At 44.0% G+C, this 20,951-nt stretch overlaps 3 protein-coding genes across 9 annotated transcripts; 1 reads left to right on the top strand and 2 right to left on the bottom strand.

Moving 5' to 3' along the window:
- Window positions 1-2: 2 nt before the first annotated feature.
- Window positions 3-5,570, bottom strand: LOC105417076 (RIMS-binding protein 2). 2 transcript variants are annotated; one of them, XM_029843765.1, is made up of 5 exons: window positions 5,088-5,570; window positions 1,368-1,524; window positions 1,019-1,143; window positions 864-935; window positions 3-783 (listed from the first exon to the last, which is right to left on the bottom strand). In XM_029843765.1, the coding sequence occupies exons 1-5, from the start codon at window positions 5,244-5,246 to the stop codon at window positions 718-720; spliced, it is 579 nt and encodes a 192-aa protein (XP_029699625.1). In that variant the 5' UTR covers window positions 5,247-5,570; the 3' UTR covers window positions 3-717. The 2 variants fall into 2 exon arrangements, with proteins under 2 accessions (XP_029699625.1, XP_029699624.1); XM_029843764.1 differs by lacking the exon at window positions 5,088-5,570 and adding an exon at window positions 1,772-2,786.
- On the top strand, window positions 4,500-10,317 carry ywhag2 (3-monooxygenase/tryptophan 5-monooxygenase activation protein, gamma polypeptide 2). The gene is made up of 2 exons (XM_003968542.3): window positions 4,500-4,753; window positions 7,213-10,317. Exons 1-2 carry the CDS (start codon window positions 4,667-4,669, stop codon window positions 7,867-7,869), a joined length of 744 nt encoding a protein of 247 aa, XP_003968591.1. The 5' UTR covers window positions 4,500-4,666; the 3' UTR covers window positions 7,870-10,317.
- Window positions 10,318-15,831: 5,514 nt separating this feature from the next.
- On the bottom strand, window positions 15,832-20,929 carry camkk1b (calcium/calmodulin-dependent protein kinase kinase 1, alpha b). Of its 6 annotated transcripts, XM_003968543.2 has the most exons (18): window positions 20,806-20,929; window positions 20,299-20,445; window positions 19,671-19,987; window positions 19,549-19,596; window positions 19,413-19,466; window positions 19,281-19,332; window positions 19,075-19,208; window positions 18,829-18,865; window positions 18,713-18,734; window positions 18,521-18,609; window positions 18,245-18,444; window positions 18,101-18,154; window positions 17,943-18,016; window positions 17,738-17,825; window positions 17,531-17,659; window positions 17,299-17,402; window positions 16,360-16,410; window positions 15,832-16,226 (listed from the first exon to the last, which is right to left on the bottom strand). In XM_003968543.2, exons 3-18 carry the CDS (start codon window positions 19,914-19,916, stop codon window positions 16,145-16,147), a joined length of 1,464 nt encoding a protein of 487 aa, XP_003968592.2. In that variant the 5' UTR covers window positions 19,917-19,987; window positions 20,299-20,445; window positions 20,806-20,929; the 3' UTR covers window positions 15,832-16,144. The 6 variants fall into 6 exon arrangements, with proteins under 6 accessions (XP_003968592.2, XP_029699388.1, XP_029699389.1 ...); XM_029843528.1 differs by having other exon boundaries at window positions 18,101-18,444; XM_029843529.1 differs by having other exon boundaries at window positions 19,075-19,332.
- Window positions 20,930-20,951: the final 22 nt, after the last annotated feature.

A 20,951-nucleotide genomic window follows, 5' to 3' on the forward strand; every position in this document is an offset into this window, starting at 1 on the left:
GCTACAGAGAAACCCAGTCGGCTTACAAAGAAGATTTCTTTTGGAGATTTTCCTTAAGCTTTAATGGTTCTTTTGTGGAAGGTGAACATTTATTCAAAGTTGATGCTTTAATCAGATAGCAGTGGAAATAAAAACACACTTTTGAATAAGCTTGTAATTCAGCAGCTGCACGGAGACGTGGAAGAGAACAGTCGACGTTGGTTGGATTCAACTGTTTATTCTCGCTTTGCAGCTCTTGAATAAAAGATTACAATAATAAATTATATACAAAGTCTCTGTGGTGATTTTTTAAATTATTATTTTTACATACAAAGTACTGCAGAAAACTGTCCATTACAAAGGAAACTTTAATTTATAAAATATATAAATAAGATATAAGGCAAATACTGTTTGGACATTCTATTGATCCAAGAAAAACTGTAAGAGTGCCCTTTTAAGGCTAAAATATATTCAAAATACTATAAATATATTATAAATACTTGTTAGAAATGATAATTATAGATGTTTTATTTTAAAAGTACATGTATGTGCATTTTATTATTTAGTTGTTAATTTTTTAATCTATTGTAGCACCAGAAACGTTATCTTTAGTGCAGATCTCAAGCGGAAGCTATGCCTAAACATAAACTTTTTAAAAGGTTAATTTTATCATTTTTTTAAAATGTTTTCTAAAAAATTGAAGTTGACATTGGCAGCAAGTGTTTAGTGCATTTTCTTCTAGTCCCACGGCAGCGGCTGCAGAAAGTTTGAGGGGACCAAACCCCGACGTCCGCACAGATCTCCCTGTAATTACATCAAAATGAATGCTTAATATGTACACAAGCATCACAAATTCACTGTAAAATCATTGCTCTGACGCTCACATAATAAAACCCATCTTGGTCCATATCTCCCAACACATATATAATGTCTCCTGAACGGAAGCCCAGCTCAGCCTGTTAAAGGAGACAAAGAGAGAAAAAACACAATTTACTGAGTTGAAATAAAAGATTAACGCTAAATCGTGGTTTTGACTTACATCGCTGTCCACATTGGGTGAACTTTCCCATGGATCATAGTCAAATAAGGCCACCATTCTACGCACAATTGCCACATCCGGGATGCTGCCTGCATCACTGGTGTTATCCGGTGTTAAGGACATGCCTATAACAAAATTGCTCTCTGAACTCACAAAACTTTAGGGTAGAATAGAGAATTGGGTTCTAAAGATGAAGGGACTCTGGAATATATCTCAAGTATGAAGTCTCAGAGCAGCTTTTCACAGTTTGAGGTGATTTAATGAGCCTTCTATGGACTCAATCAGCATCCTGAACAGTCTCTGCTCATGTATTAGAACACAGCGTGCTGTAGATAATAAATCTTGTTACCTGTGTGGTCCACAGGCAGGAAACCCTGTTGCATGAGAAGATGCTTCAGGTAGTCGTCGTCCACGGGGATTTCCGCCACCATGTTGCTTGGCACATAACCAGAGAGTCCACCAGACTCACCGTGATAGAAACCATCTGAGTCTTTGTCTCCGATCACCTAACCAATGCAGAGGCAGCTCGATTGGTGACTTGATTATGGGTTTTAGATGAAAACAAAATCATTTCTTTTTGTTTTCTGCTGCAGAGAGATTATCTGAACTTGGTTGGGGACGGAAAGAGGAAACTGAAGACTACAGGCACACCTTCAGAGCACAAGCAAAAAAAAAAATGGGGACAGGAAATACAGCTCACCGATGTCAGTCACAGAAATATTCTACCTGCGAAAGTTATAAAACAGTCGTCACCTTAATAATCTGGCCTGGCACAAAAGGCAGCTCCTCTGCAGCTGTGTCATAGTTGGGAGACATGGCAGCCGGGTTGTACGGGTAAAGGGCCACAAAGAGTCGAACCGCGGGTCTGGACAACTGGCTGGCCGTCTCAAGTTCCCATTCTAGGAGATCCACCGGGGAAGTGACCCTCACTTCATCTGGGAAAATCAAAACGTCCAGCTCCAGACTGGTCTCCATTTAGAGCGGCCCGAGCGCTCGACTGTCCGCAGACAGATGGCTGCTGTAGACAGCAGACCTCGCCTTACCCTTATCCTAATTTGAGAAAACTAAGCTAAGCAGGAGGAACAGTAATCCTCTTTGAAGCAAGTGAAGAGATTGTTCAGTTCACTCCGCTGCCTGCTGCACTGTGAAACCAGAATGCATTTAAAAAGTTAGATTAAAGTTAGATTTTAGATAAAATGTGGCAAAATAAATGTTCCAACTGGCAGCACATAATAAACGGGTTGAATTTCCTGGTGTTGAATATCAGTAAGTTCTTTAAATCGGTTTATGAGATGTGGTTTAGGAGTCATGTTTGTTGTCTGAGTATCTTGAGATTTGTCTTTTATTGCTACTAAAACCCCTTTTCTAGATTGGAAAAGGAGATATATCAGGCCTGATTCAGGCCACCCTGACCTAATTTGAGCAATGAAAGTCATCAATTTGTCTCTCATCCCAGGTCAGACAGGGACAATGTTCTCCTGCACAACAATAAAATAATTTCCACAATTCTGTGGCAGAGTGGAAACTTGAATCTTCATGCTTTAGTTTTACAAAAAATAGGAACATATAAATTAAATTACTTTGTTTCATTTATCAGAAATGTACATGTATACAATTCCTGGCATTTGTAAACTGGATATGTTTAAATCTCTTAACACATGTAATGTATAACCATGTGATGCATGTACTTTGTTGAATTTAAGTTTCATACTTGTAGCCAACGCTACAAAACAGTCAAGCTTCTTATTTACAGCAGTGCTGATTTCTATTAAACTCCACATTCGTGGCAGACATTTTTACGAATACATTTCCTCTGCAGAACATGATGTAGGCCACCCTCTATGAATGGTCGTTTAAGTGCATTCATTTCCATTTCTGACCAGAAGAGGGCAATGTTGACACCAATATGAGCTCGTGCAATTAATAAAATCCAACAAATGCTTAACATAAACAATGACACAAACAAAGTGAGAGGTAAAGGTGAACAAATTGTGCCAGGATAAAGTTTAAGACAGTGTGTTGCATGTAAAATAGCTGCAGTGGAAGGAAAACAGGAAGTGGATGATTACGGTCCAAAGGCAGCTCATGAGCTAAAGTAAAGTGATTAAGTCATTATTTTGAGTGATGCGAGTAATGAGTCCATCTGTAAGAGACACTTGATTATGCAGACCAGGCGCAGAGCTACGCCAGCACTCGCATATAACCCATTTTCAGTCCAACTAATGAGCTTGAAATTCAGTCAACCTCCCTTTAAAGTGTGTAATCATAAAGGGGACATTCATGAACGTGTCTGAACAAATGTGAACCATGGTAACAATCTCTCCCTGTATTCTACAAATATGACATAATCAGGAGGAGGAGGAGGAGGGGGGAGGTGGGTTAAAGAACATGTTGTTATAGACCTTGACCTTTGACCCTCATCTACAGATGCTGTCATTTCACATGTGCTTTTGTGTGAAGCGTTATCACGTTAATTGATTGCGTGACACAGCAGCAAATGACAGTGACCCTGCTGCTATTTGATATGATTCCGAGAGAGGGCGCTGTTTCACTTTAGATTCCACCAAAGGCCTCAAAATGGACCCAGACAGTTTCATTCACTCATCTTCAGTAAAATTAAACCCACACTAGCATAAACACTATATTATGGGTTCATCCAATCTAGGGGGAGCGTAAAATCGCATGCATGTTGCCTTCACAGGCTACCTCTGCACCATTGTTACACCTTTGAGACTTCATATCCCCATTTAATTTTGTTATCATTTAATTGGTCTCAATAAAAACCATTACAAACTAATAGCATATGTATTGTGACTGAACGCTTGTCCCACTCTACCACCACTAGCTCCAGTAAATTTCACTTGTCACTTAACCACTGATGTTTGGCCACTGTAATACCGGTAATCGGTGCACTGAGCAGCTAAATCCCTTTTAAAAATCAAGGACAACTGTTAAACAGGAAATGTGGAGCGGCTAACAGCAGTTTAATGCTAAATCTACTTAACATACAAGGGCCATCACTGCCTGAGGGTGGTTCCTTACGTCGAGCCCTTTGTAGTGCACATACTAGACCTAGACTCTCACCATGACTCTTGATTAGATTCAAGAATGTTATCTGAAATCTAAACAATGTTGTAGAAGACTTTCTGGCCAGTGCGTTTTCTGAGGCCTTGCATGTTTAGACTCTGGCCCTAAACTCACCACTCCGGCCCTGCCATTATAAAGCACAGCTTCATAACCTGATAAATCAGACAATGTCCCTCTTCCCTTCAGATTGAGAGGTTTGCAGAACTACATTACCCACACAGCTTTCCCCCCTCCAGCCACCCATCCATCCATCTTCTCTGCGCCTATCCCCCATCCCTCTGGTTCCCTTGTATGGAGTGTTACATCATTGGCACAGACTCCCACCTTTCTGAGCGATGACGAAGCCCTGGGAGAGTGTGTAAGGCGGAGGAGGGGTGAGGGAAGAGAGGGAGGGAACAGAGGAGAGGGTGCCCCGTCTGCGCGGAGGAACAGATAGATAGCAGGGAACAGCTGCGGCACTAGGTTCGTGTAGGATTTCACTGCATTGCGATTTAAAATATCAGTCGCCTCATCCCCAAAAACCAGAGCCGCTCAACAAGCAGCCAAATATCAGTCAAAAAAATGGTCGACCGCGAGCAGCTGGTGCAGAAAGCCAGGCTGGCTGAACAGGCTGAGAGATATGATGATATGGCCGCTGCAATGAAATCGGTAAGTACACTTTATAAAAAGAGGTAATCAATTGTGGTGATCATGCCAATGAACGTTGCTTTGTTTTCTCTGCGTAAAGGCGCATCGCGCTTTAAGGCGTCACCGCGCGTTAATCAAACGCTTCTCCACTGTCAGGCACCACAGAAATGATCAAATCACCCATCAGTGTGGTCTTATCGACTCTCAATCGGCTGTTCGGTTGCTTTTTCCCCCCTCTCAGAATCCGTTCCGAACCGTCTACTCCTTGGGCGGTGCCTTTCTGTCGGCCGCGCCGTTCAGTGAAGGGACATTACAATGGGATGCTCTTGAACCGCTATCTCTGCTCCACACTCACGTTTCCTATCCTCCTCTTTTGGCATTTTCTGTTTTCTTCCTCTTTTGCACCTCTCAAAATCCAGGATGTCGATTTAAAAGAAAAGAAAGCAACCCAATGCTGCGATCCGTGTGAGGCTATTGGAGAAAGCCTTGGTGCTGCTCCCCACCCTCTCCACATCCCACAGCTTTCCACATGAATCGAATTTATATATTTATGCTATTTAATAAGGTAAAGGTCTATTTTTACAGCTGCGCAGAGCACTTACATACCCCGAATGCCTGACAAGTATGCTCCACAATGAAACCCCCAGACCTGCTCTTCCCTTTAATCAAATGTAGGAGGCAGCAGAATCTCTCTAGAATATTCCTTGTCGTATTGCAGCTGTAGTCCGTATGATCAGATTTGTTCCTGGGCTTTGTTTTCGCCTCTCTGGGTCACAACGTGTGCTGGATTCAGTCACCCACCCTCCTCATAATCAGCAGAATTTTGAAGCCATTTTAGGCTAGTGGCCCAGGGTATGGGGTCCTTGCAGAGACTGTCAGGGGTGGCCTTCCCCTTAGGAGCCGGGCTCCTCCAGGACGGTGGACAGGACAGAGCTATTGTCTTCTCCCCCACCCCCTTTCCCCCCCCCAACTTTAAGAATTCTGGGAACTGGCTTGTGCCTTTAAAAAAAAACTGCTGTGTCATGCCAGCACATTCGACAACCAAGAGCCTCCAAGAGGGCCTAGCTCAGTTCAAAATCCCCATTTGTGCTTTAAAAGGAAGGAACATTATGTCGCATGTTCTCCTCTTTGAGGGTGGGGATGGTGGCAGCGAGAGCCCCCCTCCCAGGGATGGTTTGTGGTGGAGGGGTATCTGGTTGCAGGAGGTGGGATGATGCATGTGCAGGGAGGGATTCCGTTCCCTTTAAACAATCTGCCGTGTCAGTGCAGTCCAAACCTTGCCCGTTTTTTTTTTTTTTTTTTTTTTTTGCAGGGGTGGGTTCTCTCACTCTCTCGTCGAAGGGAATCCCTTCCCATTGTATCCTTGGTGAAAACTTACCATGGCAGAATGCTCTGTACACAACATTTTGGGAGTTGTCATGGTTTCTAAAAACAAAACCTTTGGAGAGTTGCTGTTTTCTATTCAAATAACATAGTCTTAGTTTGGGTCAGACACTCACCACTCATTGGAAGATGTCAGCCACCAAAGTACAGACATAAAGAGGAAGAGTCTAAAGAGTCTAAAGGGCACTTAGAACCTAAACTGCACATATCTGACGTACATATTTAATTAAGTTCCTGGAGATCTCTGTCGTCCGGTCTTTAAAACAAACCCGAAACCGGCACAATTCCGAGCAGTGAGGATTTTTGATTTACTCCTGTTAGCCAGGAGTGATGTCACCGCCTGGCATTTTAGACAGGTAAAAAGGTCACTTTCAGCCAGAGAGAAGGTCACTGGGACACGTGAACCGCCTGTGCGGGGGACGGTTTTTGCTTACAGTGCAGCTGCCTCGCAGTCCTCGTGGGAACATTTCAGTAATCTCCAGCCCTTCCTTTGCTTCCCCAGCCCCCCCCACCCTCACCCCCCCACAGACGCTGTCTATCTGGGATATTGCTCCCAGTAACACGCGCTGGCCCTCAACATGGCAGCTGGAGTTACTGGTGCACTAAATTAATAAATTGACTCAGAAACTGGGAAGCATATACGATGAGGGAAAATCTGCTGGAGCCTTTGAAGGCATTTTTTTGGTGTGATCTTTTTAATGAGAACGTGATCAACATGAGCGACCTTTATGTCTAGTTTTGGAAAGTGAATTAGTGAATGAAGGATGCGACAACCGCCCCAAAAGTGAGGCCTCATTACTTGTGTTGCCCTCTGGTGTTAGGCCACTGTAAGTGGATAAGCCACGCCCCCTCCATTCAATAAACAATATAAGGTCATAAAAAAGTTTTCAAAAACCAACTTCATATGTGCTAATCAAGCTGCTAACACCAGATGGCGGCAGGTCTGTGCTTGAAATGATTTTCATTACAACAGGAGGAACGACGGGAGTGAATTTCACTGTGAGATTTCATGTACATTTCTTCTATTGCGACGCCGTCGATCACGTTTTTTTTTTTCTGAAGCACCGAACAAGCAGATCTTTTCTTCCTTCTTCCAGGTAACAGAGCTGAACGAAGCACTGTCTAACGAGGAGAGGAACCTCCTGTCCGTGGCCTACAAGAACGTGGTGGGGGCCCGCCGCTCCTCTTGGAGGGTGATCTCCAGCATTGAGCAGAAGACCTCCGCCGACGGCAATGAGAAGAAGATCGAGATGGTCAGAGCCTACCGAGAGAAGATCGAGAAGGAGCTGGAGGCCGTGTGCCAAGACGTGCTCAACCTCCTGGACAACTTCCTGATCAAGAACTGCAGCGACACGCAACACGAGAGCAAGGTCTTCTACCTGAAGATGAAGGGCGACTACTACCGGTACCTGGCCGAGGTCGCCACGGGCGAGAAGAGGGCTACGGTGGTGGAGTCGTCGGAAAAGGCCTACAACGAGGCCCACGAGATCAGCAAGGAGCACATGCAGCCCACCCACCCCATCCGTCTGGGCCTGGCTCTCAACTACTCTGTCTTTTACTACGAGATCCAGAACGCCCCGGAGCAGGCCTGTCATCTGGCCAAGACCGCCTTCGACGACGCCATCGCCGAGCTCGACACCCTCAACGAGGACTCCTACAAAGACTCCACTCTCATCATGCAGCTGCTCCGAGACAACTTGACACTGTGGACAAGTGACCAGCAGGACGACGAGGGCGGGGAGGGCAACAATTAAAGAGAAACGCGCTCGTCGACACAAAATTTAAAAAATTATATGAAGGGCCGGTGGACTTTGGCAGCCGCTTTTGCCGATGATACTACCGCAGCAGCAGTTCTTTATTTTTCCATGTGTTAAACGAAAAGAATCAAAAGAGAGGTGAGAGTGGAGGTTAAATCTTAGTTTAAATATATATAGAAATATATATACAGTTGAAAGGGGCCTCCGTCTTCTTGATTTTCTCTTTGATATTTGCCAAAACCACTGATCTGTCAGTCAATCAGCCTGAAGTGGTTGGTGTTGCATTGAAATGGCGGCCTCACACTGGCGTAGGAACTGATCTTGGTCTGTCAAGATAAGCTGCTTAGTTGTTTTTTGGGTTCGTTTTTCCGTTTGTTTGCGTGATAGAATTGCATTTGAGTCACTCGAGAGAGAAAATGCTTGAATGGGAATGCCTCACAAAAGTAATTTACAATGGTTCCAGTTGAGAAAAAGTCCCCCCCCCCACCGGAAGCCATTAGTGTTAAATTGACACGTGCGGCGGCGACGCTGACCCAACGCACATCGAGAAGAAAAGAAAAAACAAGTTTAAAAGGTTTTAAAACAACTTGAGTAATGATTGAAATGAGGACAGGATGGTAAAATGAATCCCCTTTGGTTCGGAGCCGCAGATTAAGCTGCTTCATCACTGGAACCGTAGATTTTCTCTTTTTTTGTGGGAGGTGAAGATTAAATAAGGTCAAGACTTAACAACTTTAAGGGGGGTGTAGAAAAAAAAAAGACAAAAAAATAAAAATAAAAGCAGCTTCAGAGTTTGTGGTTTACTTCTGTGTTTGTTTTATTAAATGCACTTGCCTACTATACTGTTTCTTCAGTGTAAGATGATGACAACAATAATATCGATTATTCAATATTGTGCATGCTGGTGATGTATTTATATACAGTAGCTTGACTTTATTAACTTATACTGTGGGTGTTAAGTATTCATATGATTGAGAAAAACAGGCTTTGTCTGCTGTTGATTTCTGATTTCTAATTTATTTTGTTTTGTTATGGTTTTTTGATTTGCTATACCAAAATGGTGATCGTAAAAATTGACCTGTAATGGGCGTTGCTATAGTGACATGCATTATGTGTATTTAAGTTGTTAATGGAAAAAAAAAAACAACACGAATGAATAATAAAATAAAAAAAACAACACACCTCACCAGTGATCACTTAATCTTAGCAACTGGTGTTTGTCACATTGAAGTATGATTTTTTTTTTAAATATATTTTGTTCTCCGAACAGTATTTAAGTACCGTTTTCTGTCATGCTATCCAGTTTTTAACAATGGTGAACTCTTCAGGCTCAATGTTTCTGTTTTGCCTCCACAAACATGGACCATATTTCATTTGGGACATTATACTTTTCTCGTCTGTTTGTTTTTATACGTTTTAGCTGTTCCTGAGTGACGAAATATCTTGAATGTGAGTCATTAATGTAGCAGTTGCACAAGAAGCGAAATAATAGCTATGATAATAGTAATGATAATAATAAAAAAAAAGAATATGACTAAATTATACATGCACCATTTCCGTGGTGGTCCAGTGTATTGTTGTATTGTCACCCATTAGAAAATTCTGTTTTACGGTGAATTATTTCATAAAAATAACAATGCAGAGTACGGTATTTTATTTTCTTGCCTGTGTTTGATCTAGTTTTGTTTTGGCTGAACAAAATTTGATTTGATTTGCCAGCATGTCTGAAAGGAACGCCGTTTAACCTACAGATAGTGATGGGGGGGCATTTAGATCCACTCGAGACCTCAGAAAGCTGCTGAACAGATTTAACCTGATGCTGCTACTAACATGACTATAATCAAGCAGATGCATTCTGGGGGGGTTTGTTCCTAGTCTCCACGGCGATGGCTTCAGAGAGCAACCGAAAGCCTTAAGGTCGGTCAGACAGCCTCCTTCATGCGAGCCAATTATGTCACCGTCATGAGTCAGCCTCCACCAGCTCGTGCAGTGTGTCACAGCTGCTTTAGTTTATTTCTGACGTATGTGTAAAAGTCCACCGTCTCACCAGACATACAGCATGAAACCCTGAAATCTGCACAACTGCTCACACGGTTAATAAATATTGCAAAGGTGTCAAGTTGTACAATTCACTTTTATGCTCTGTGTGTCGAATTTTGTGTTTAAGAAAAAAAAAAAAATCAGGAACTTTTCACCCATTGCCAAGAAAACATACATTGTCTTTTTTTTTTTTTTAAATTGTGCTTTATTTTTTCAGTGGTTTGAGTTTTTTATGTTGTTTTTTTTAAAAGCAAAAAAAATGTTCCTGTTACACAAATGCAGACAGTAAATGAGGAAAAATCTGATCGCAGAAAAGAAAAATTAGAAGAGGGCGAGGTCACAAACTGAGGATTTTTTTTATGTTGCCATTGGTTACCCATTAAAGTTATTTGTTTTTTGCTGTTATTCTTCATTTTGATTTCTCTCCTTAGTGGCTCATATTTCAATATAATTCATCCTTTTGTCATTCTGGAAAACCATCACTGATCACTAAATATTCCTGGAAACAAGATAATTTGACCTTAAGTGGCTCCGGTGGTTCATATCAGAGGTGTGAGCGTGTGTTTGGGTCCATATTTGAATGTTGGGTATGTATGCAAGCATGTTTTGTGTGTGTGTGTGTGTGTGCGCACGCGTATGTGTTCTTTTATACGTACTGAATACCAAAATACCCATCCTACGAGCAAAGTGAAGACATGTTTGGGAAGTGAGGACATTTTGGCTGGTCCTCACAACTTCAGAAGCCTGTTTGAGGGGTAAGGTTACGTGTGTGTTCAGGGTTAGGGTGCTAGTTGGGATGGTACAGGGATGGAACTGGGTAATATGTCTATGAAAGTCCCCACAATGATAGAAATACAAGGATCATGTGGGTGAGAGAAGGAAGGGGTGTGTATTAACTGTAGAAATGTCACCTCACACTGCTTTTAAAAGGTCCAAGGTCACTATTTCCACATAGATGATTAAACTGGAACTCTGATGAAACAAAAATGGAAAAGGACACAGATGATCACAACACAAGAGAGCAGTCATGAAATCCTGCCGATAAGAAGGAACGCACAAATTTATCCTTAAATTTAAGGCGCAACATCTCATTTTTAAAATCAGTGCATTGCACACCAAAACACTGACGCTGATTGACACTGAAGTACCAAACTCTTGCACACACACACGCACACACACACACACACACACACACACACACACACACACACACACACACACACACACACACCCCACCCCCAGACTGCAGCCTCTTGCTGCAGCTTGCTGCTGCACTGAACCTTTTCATGAGATGAAATTCTGGGCTTTAAGTGGTCCTCCTCGACAACCAATGGCTGAGTGGCTCCCTCTCCACATCCGCCAATCCCGTTCCTGTTGCTAGGGCTGCGAGTGCACCACTGTCAGCCTGGCTCCTTGCTGCACTGCACAGACACCTATTGCATCCTGTAAAAAAATGAAAGCTCAAAGCACACAGAAGATATTAAGATTCTGCACAAGGCGGCCTGCTACACTTTCAGGGACACTGGTGTCATCAATATTAGTAAACGTTGGCGGCACCAGAGCGCAATACCACAACCAGCTAATAAAGGATTTAATACAATGGCTTTATACAATCTAGCAAATGAAACAAATGACTGGAAATAAAATACGGCACAGATTATACTGTGTGCGTAGCAAACATCAGAAATGCACATGTGCGATGTTTAATGTGGAAAACTCTGCTTTCCTTCTATGTATACTGTAACTGTCTGATTACGCTCATCAGATGCAGCGTTATTTCCCTGAGGGGAGGCCAAGATGACAAGGCACAAGGCGATCGTCAAGCCATAATTATGCCACACAAAGGTGAGCTGCCTCTGGATCGAATTTCTTGTTAGCATTAGCTCGTGTTCACTGTGAGTTGACAGAAAACCGGTTTCATCTCGTTTACGTTCTTTTAAGTATTTGCGAAGATGACGCACGTTGGGAAAAGTAAAACTGTAATTAATTCTGTATGAATGTTGATTTCATGCAACAAAATGAAATGAAAATTATAACAATGTGATGAACAAGCATCAAGTTAAGATAGCTTAGCAGAGCTGCTAAACAGACACTTCGAAGTTAGGGAGCACCACTGGGAGATTTTTTTCAATTTAATTGATCAATCAGAATTGATTTGGTTGTTTTTTCTTTGCTTTCTTAGCTTTACTCTGAGTGCAACGAGGCATTTAAACTCCATTGGCCCATATGTCTTGTCTTCTAACCATGTGGCTGTCATGGATAGTTTTACTGTTAAGGGCCAAAAGCACAGACCATAAATAAACATGGCTGACAGGAGATGGCCCCAAAAATGAGGCAAAAACAAACTTGGCACCCATGAAAACCGCCAGGAGGGTGTGTGCGCATCATGACAAGGTCAATTTACATATATCCCTGTGTCATGTGACCTTGAGTGATTTATAGAAGAATCATCTGGCTGCTTTCAAAGCAGCCCAGTTGTCTCGTCCAGGCAAAAATGAAAAAATACTGAGTTGACACGACAAACGGGGTTAATAATGAGTGCAACGTGTAGTGAGGAAGGGATAAATGAGCCCGCAGGTTGAATCACATCCAACACTCAAGTCTGAAGCCACACAGATACCCAAACCCACACATCACCCACACCATCTTTCTGGGGGGAAATCTAATAAAGTTTGGATACACTTCTGTCACGCTTTCCGAGTTGGTTGCGGCTAAAATGATTCCTCAAGGAGATGCATCAGGACGAAAAGAGGCCTCGCTAATGAATCCACAAAGCCGGGCCACCTTTGGAAAAGTTTGTCTCGGTGTGATTTGCGGCACAAAGATGCAACGGAGATAATAGCTTCACGGCTCCAGAAATAACAACCCATTAGAGGGAGAGAAGGAGGAAAAGAAAGAGGGGAGCGATGCAGAAGCAGAGAGAAGAGAGACCGCTCTAAAAATAGGCCTCCCTGCAGCCTGTGAGTAGACAGTGACTAGGCCAGAGACATCAATGTGACAGCATCTCCACTACAGAGGCTCTGCCACTCCGTACGGATGCTGAGAGTTCATGTCTTTGGTTAACGCGGCCTGATTCATCAATTCAACCCTCAGCTGGGCAAACAGGAAACTGCACAGACACTGGCAGTCACCGCTGGCTTTCCTTTTGTTTCTCTAAGATTGTGCCGTCCTGCTTTTTTGCCCTTTTCATGATGCCACAAAGAGCGCTGCAGACTCTTCTGGGCACGAAAAGACAGATGTTATGCATGACTGCTGCAGAATGAATTATTCAGAGGAAACATTTAGACCTTGTATTATTCATCAAAAAAGTGCCACGACGTTCAGCTGGAGGGTTTTAGGGACTATTTTAAGGTGCACTCCTCCCAAAGCATCGCAGGGCGCCCTGCATCCCATCGACAGGGGGAAACTGTCATGATCATCGCTCTCCTTCTTCCCTCCATCTGGCTGCGGCGTACAGCAAACGTATTTCCATGCGTAGAAGTAATCCCGCCCGAGAGGATTATTCAGAACCGCGGAGGCTCGCGCGATGACGAGAAGTTATCAAGAGGTGAGTCTAAAATTAAGCCCGCGTCTCGCGCTGACGTCACTCCCGCGTGATCTTACGAGGCCTCCCGCTGCAGCAGCCTCGCGGTCACACCACCAACCCCTGCTGAAAAAATGCAACGTCGCATTTTAAACATCTATTAACGCAGATTCAAACTTTAAAGATGCGAGGTGACATGAGGGGTGGGTACTGGCTTGTGGAAAATCAATCCCCAGGAATCAGAACCCTCCCCTGGAAGATCCTCTCACAGGGCGCGACCTATCTGAGCGACCTTCTCTGTAGCCAGGAGACCACACACGCTCAAACAATCAATCCTAATAGTCTATTACACTCGGCTGCAAGTATTTTTTCCGAACACTGAAGTGAGAATGATACGAATCAGGCTCTCCAGCCAGCACATCACATACCGTACACAATCTCTATTTTGGAACTCCTGCCACAGGCAGGCTCGCGATGCGATGACGAGCTGTTAAAGACTGAAAAGTAAATGAGAATTCAAGTTAATGCCCTTTGGTCCTTGCCTCTCCCTCCTTTTTTATCTTTCCGGCGAAACCAACCTGACCGTGCTGTGAATCGTGCTCTGTTTTACAATCAGCTCCCGAAGATCCAACCTGGCCGACAGATGACACTCCTGCCTGGAGTTTGTGGGTCTGCTTGATGTCTGAGCTGGTGACTCATTATCCATGTGGGCACAGGGGGATTCCCGACAGTACAGGGGAGAAGAGGAAAGGAAGAGAGACACAGAGAGAGAGAGAGACGCTCCTACAGCCACGAGGGAATGTTCAGTAAAGAATGACGTGGAGCCTGAAGAGAGAGCAGGAGTCGGTGTTTGCCTGACCTCCTGGCTCTGGACGTGGACATACGAGGACAGTCTGGGCTGTCAAGAACCAGACACTGAAACAAAATTCCATGTCTACACCCTTTACCAAGTAATATTGAAGAAAAGATAACAAAATGTACATTTTGTTAATGCAGGAAAAGAAGCAGGGCTGGAAAACCCGGAACGTTGCATTAATAATCAGGCAGCGGGCTCGGGAAAAAGAGCATTCAGTCAAGTTTCTGGTGTGTATGAGCGCAGTATTGTGCTGTTGCATAGCAACAGTTTCCAGAGAAATCTTTGGAAACAGTCCTCTTTGGTCTTCATATAAATGCAACGACAGGGAAAAAAATGGGAGCAGACTGCAAAGAAACAACGCATTATGAAGCATTTCAAACAGCAGAGGCTAAAGAGGCGTTTGTGTCTTCATGCCATCACACAGAGCTGGTAAAATCAATGCCTGCTAATGATCCTGAAACCTCAAATCTTGGACATTGCGCTCCATTTTTAACTCCACATTATTCAAGCTTCTTTCATCAAATTGAGAGCAGACAATAAATAGCATCTCTGGCCAGTCGTACTGCTTATATAATTCCAACAGTGCCAATGCAATTCATGAATTCACATTTATGCACCGTGGACGAGACTGAAAACACTCTCATGTATAATGGGACAGTAACCTGACGACTCAGCATAAAGGTATCCGATTTTTCTGGATCTGTTCTTACAGATGAGACGTGCACAAGCCAGATTCCAACTGTTAAACTGGTATTGATGGGCAGAACCAAGTCACTGCTGCACACGCAAGTTTACAACAGCGATGAAAAGCGTGAGCTTTATCAGGGTGCTGTTGCCATGCAGTGCATGGACCTCCTAACCTCTAAACCGGGCTAAAAATAATGAAATGATGTTAACTACAGTCACTAAAGTGCCACCATATATGGCCATTTACATATGATTCAATCATGTGAACATTCTGTTTGTGATTGTTAGGCTCTTTAGAACAGGGGTTCTACGGGAACCCAGTCCTCCAGGGCTGTAATCCACGTGGGCTTTCTGTGTTTCCGCGTAAAAAAAGGCTTTCACCAAGACAAGTAGGGTGAAACCTTAGTAAGAGAAGATACCACAAATAAAAAACGAGATTAACAGAAAACACATCAAGATTCATAATACCAATACTGTACTACTACCACTACTACTACTACCACTACTACTACTACTACTACTACTACTATTAATAATAATAAACACAAGGTTTAACCAAACTGGAAAAGGTACTCTTGTGGACACATGTATCGTCGCTGATTAGATGAAGGACCTGTCCTTTGAACCGAAAGACTCCAACAAAGCAAACGACTATCAGAGGTTAAAGAGTTGTGGTTGGTTAAAGTTGTCTAGCTGGCCCGTCGGATTATGGCTCCCCCGCACGGTGATTGGGTTCCGACATCCCTGCTTTAGAAAGAGGCCTGAGGCCTACTGTTTAATGCTATTATTTTCAGAACAATGGCCCCATCTAGCGGATGATGTGTGAATTAACTGTATAAACCAAGAGCGAATAACTTTCAAATTCAAGTTTATTATCGGTTAACATCTGTAGGAAAGTGTAAAAACATCTCTGTGGAGCAGATTTACAATCCAGTGTAAATAAATCGCGTGCAGCAATGATGCAAAAGACTACAAAGGAAGAAAGCAGAGCAATTTAGTCATATTTCGGATGACCAATTGTACTATCCATGGCTTTGAAATGCAATAGAATTGTAATTGTTATAATTAAAACGGTAAAAGCAAGCTGAGCAAAAAAAGCAAACTTAAGGGACATCAAAAAGTGTAAAGTGCACCCCCCCTTGGTGCGCTGTTCCCTCTTCCACAGATTATTCTGGGCACTCTGTAAATGCATCATCTTCATACAGGTCCTCCAATTCTCCGTCCCTGCTTCCTTCATTGCTGACATTCCTGTGAGGTGGGAAAGATTATATCATGTCACAGGGTCTGGGGATGTAGAGGAGAAGCATGGTTCTGCAATTGACTTTAGCACCCTGAAAGAAACTGTGCTGCGTATGAAATACAGATTTGTGTTAGAATCTACCTCAAGGAAGGATGAAGCAGAGGGGAAGACCTCAAGGAGCCTAAAGAACCTCTGCGAGTAGGTGCCATGAAAGAAGCCAGAGGTTTAGGTTAGTTTAATTTGAAGTTTCCTGCTTTAAAATTGGAATGTGGAGAGCAGATATTGAATACAGGCACGTAAAACAGACGGAATATGTTGCACTATAAGTTTACTGTTAACATTTTTAAAGCATCATTCAATCTTTCTTTGGACCCTTATTTGGACTTGCTGAGTTTGCAGGCAAACACATCGCTGAGTAGGACTTTCTGGAAATTCTCGGGTTATGAATATGCAGCATAAGAAACGCCAAGTTGTATTTATTCCTGCTTGCACTTCCTGCTGCATTTCTCAATCAGGGAGGTCAAAGACTTGTTCCCTTTCCACCGAAAAACGCATTCTTATGCGGCCAAAAGTGGATTAAAGGACATGAAACCTCTCTTTGTGGCTCCAGCATCCCGATACTGACGCTGTGCAGTTTTACATCAGCCGCACAGACGTTTGCGGAGGCTTTGCTGAGTGGGAGAGTTCTCTGCTTTAGGGCCGGCGTTGGTGCTCTGGCTGTGCCGGCGTGTGTGTAAGTGTGTGTGTGTGTGTGTGGAGGAGGATGCAGCTATAGCATCTCTTTGTGTGGAGGTGTCATCATCTGTACTGCTTCATTATGGGGGGGGAGGGGGAGGGGGGGCATTAAGTGCTTAGCATTTAGTTTATCAGGGAAGGACAGAGTCTCTTATCTGTCAGCATCGGCTGGTCATTTCAGGCCCAAACAAACAGCGAGCGTGTGTGCAGAAATATTGATTCGAAATGAGAGGAAGAATTCCAAATGATTGGTCTATTTTTAACCAGCATCTGTTGGTGGTTTTATAATCGCAGAGTTGGCAGTTTGGCCGTGCAGAGCAGGCAGGATTTACAGAGGCTACTTACATAAGAAGCCCTCCGGGAGCAGACATGGACCGCTCTGCCCGTCTGCCCTGACACTCAAAGGGATTACTGAACGACCGCTTCCTCAGCATGGACTTCACTAGAATCTGCAGGGTTGATGGGAACCGGGTTCAGTGATGACGCAAGAGCAAATAAACCCACGGTCAGGGTGAACGAGAAACACCCATCTGATCATATCCTGAGCATAATTCAGGGGGGAGGAGCTGTAACTCACCACAGTGGAGAGGCTGGTGATGAGCGTGACGCTGTTCTGCACCTCCTCCTCGGTGACCTCCACCGCCGTGCAGTGCTCCTCCTCCAGAGGAAGAGGGTTTGTGCCGTCCTCAGTCACCCACGGGTGCAGCTAAAACCCACAGAAATACTGTGATTTATCAGCAACACCGACCCTACTCAGCGTGAACGTCCATGTACAAGGAGCCACCTTGATTTCTGGGATGGTGATTCTTGTTTCTGGGTCCTTATCCAGCATCCTCTCAATGAGCTGCTTCAGCTCCTCACCTATCAGCGGCCTGAGAGGGAAGTGACACCTCTGCTGCTCAACGTGGCTTCACCTCAGGCTCACTTTGACCAACCAGGCGCAAAGAGAAACGAAATACAGCTAATGTGGCTTCTGCAGGTTTGCTTACGTCTCTGGGAACTCCACGCATTTGCTCTTGATCTTGTTGTACAGAGAGAGGATATATTGGTCGTAGAAAGGACACTGTTAAAGGACAGATTAAAAAAAAAAGCCTTCAGATGATGCTGGACTTTGAACCAAGCTGCATTTGTCCCTCCGGTTACTCACCCTTCCAAAGACAAAGCAGAACAGCGTGACTCCCATCGCCCACACGTCTAACGCCTGGTCAACAAACAGAAGCGTGCTCTCATTTCTCGCACTTCGGCCTGTTTTGGTTTTTTCCCCCCACCTGACCCTGATCTTCGGGCTCACCTTTCCGCTGAAGCCCTGAGCTTCTTCGTTTATCATCTCAGGGGCCATGAAGGCCGGCGTCCCCGCTGTGCACGACAGGAGGGCATCCGCGCCCTCGAACTCCTTGCTGACGCCGAAATCGGCGATCTTGACGTGGCCGTCGTCGCCCAGCAGCAGGTTGGACGGCTTGATGTCCCTGTGGATGATCTTGTGGTAGTGCACTGGGGGAAAGGCAGTAGAAAAGGCGCCCATGAAGACAACAGAAAAACAAAGCGGCGCCTCTGAGGTGTGACTTACAGTACTCGATACCCAGGACCACATCTCTGAAGTAAAAACGAGCCTGCTCCTCTGTGAAAGGTGTGTCCGTAGGCACCTCCATCACCGGGCTGCTCGTCAAAAAAAAGAAGAAATTTAATCCCTTTTAAACACTCGTTGAAAAGAGCCAAAAGCCAACGGTGGTGGTGAGTGTGAGGCGGGATTGATAAATACCCTTTGGGCATCAATTCGAAGGCTTGAGAGCAGAAAAGAAAAACTCAACTACAGCCCTTCACTTGATTTTGACCACTTTTAAAATTAAAGAATAAAAAAGGTTGAGAGCGTCCTACCCATGTGTAGCCCATCTTCATCAGGATCATCGAGCACCTGAAAGATGCAAAAATGAACACATTTAAGCAAATAAAATCAATTTCTCTACAGTAAACAGACACATTAAATACAGTAAAAGTAGCTGCATAAGAAGAAGCATCTTAAGAGATTAAAAATAGCTCATTCCTCTCACTGTTGTGGGCAAAATATTAGCAGATGTCTCATTTTTGTATAGGATTTTAATCGCACAAGGTTATTTTCCTAACCTCAACTAGCTTAACAACATTGTGATGGTCCAGCTTCTTCAGGATGGCGATCTCCTTGTACACTTTCTCCAGGGGCATCGTGACTTTGGAGAACGGCTCCTGCTGTGGGTTTGACCCCTGGGAAGGCGGCCGGCCTGGAATTAAACACATCGCTCTGATTGGTCGGCAGCTCCGCGGCAAAGAACGTAACTCATTTAAGGACTCACGCAAAAATCCAAACTGTTTCATCAGCCTCTTTTTGGAGACAACTTTCATTGCCTAAATAAAGCAAAAAAGCTTTGTAACTAACTTTTAAAACAAAACAAAACAAAAAATGTTTACGCTGCATTAAAACTTACATAGTACTGTTCTGAATCTTCATTATAAGCTAACTTCACCACTCCATATGAACCCTGCAGGGGAGGACAGACGGCTTTAGAACTTCAGCACTAATCTCAGCACTTATTCTGCAATAACAGGAATATTTACACTCACCTTCCCTATTTCTTTCTTCATCTTGTACTGATTGAGCTGGACGAAGTCCTGGAAAAGAAATAAAGAATAAATACAAGCAGCTCCGGCTCTGAGTATCGTGTCTGTAGCTCCGCTCTGCTCACATCAGTATCCGTGATGGACACTCGCTTGGTCTCAATGGTGGGCTGCCGCGCGATGCGACCCCTCTCCTGCAGGGACATCTTTCTGTCTGAGGCCCTGAGTGGCCCGGTGGTCCTCGGGGGACCGGACCTGAAGCCGTTTGGAGGGGTCATGCGGCTGGGGGCCATGGACATGGTCGCCACCATGTCTGCGAGCTCTGCGTGGTGCTCAGCGTCCTGCTCCAGACTGCAGGAGGTGTCGGCACTCATGGTGGTCGTCCCTGGTTCCTCACAGTTGGACCTCGGGGTGCAGCAGAAGCATTGGAACAGCCATTGATGCACTGGGGGAGCAGAAACATGAAAAAAAGAGTAAAAAATATTAATCACTCAATGTATCCTTTAAAAACAAGTAAATCTTCTTATGTAACAAGGAAGAAAGCTTTTTTCAAGTGCATCTACAGAAATACTGCAAAATACAGCCATCTGAACGTACAGATCTGCAGCCTTTAAGCCTTCAAAATATGAAATAAAACAATAAAAATGAGACACATGTGCGCAGCAAAAGACTCATTTAAATGCACAACACATGCAAAAAACGAAAAGGTAAAAATGGGGAATATAAGAAACAATAGAAGAGGGGAACGTCGCTCACATGTTAATCCTCATGCTGCTGTGCGTCTCTTCTCTCCTCTGTGTCCGAACAGGACTCTCAATGGTCTGCAGCTCTGCAGACCGGTGGAATCCGTCAGGGATTAACGGAGGCTACATATAGCTGAGTTATTCTGAGGCCTGGTCACCTCTGACATCACACAAGGAACATTGCTCAGACAGCATGTCAACAACACACACACCAAAACACGTTATTTTACAGCCGCAGCTTCTATTATCCCTGGAAAATGATATCAAAGAACAGAATACCTGTTAATGGGCAATAAACATTAAATTATCTTATTATGTTGGAGTTTTTGAAGGGAAGCTTCTTTGCGTGATGCTCGTTGGAACTCCCAATGACGCGTTGTTCCATGTTGAGTTCATGTTAGTGTTGGAAGGCTCAACATTTATCCCCCAACAGCATTCGACGTGGGAAATACACTCCTATTCTTAACCCAGCATATCTAAAATCCTCTTTAATCTCGACTTTTTTTTCGAATCAACTCACTTGAGGTGACTACAATCGTCTGCTCCAGAACTCCAGTTTATTTGTTTTTTCACGGCCACTGAACGCCTCACCAGCAGGGGGAGTCAGAAAACTAACATTCCATCGTGTTTATTGGAGCCTCTTTTTCTTGTTTTTGCCAGCCTTAA

The sequence above is a fragment of the Takifugu rubripes genome, chromosome 11 (genome assembly GCF_901000725.2).
Source record: "Takifugu rubripes chromosome 11, fTakRub1.2, whole genome shotgun sequence".
NCBI lineage: Eukaryota > Metazoa > Chordata > Actinopteri > Tetraodontiformes > Tetraodontidae > Takifugu > Takifugu rubripes.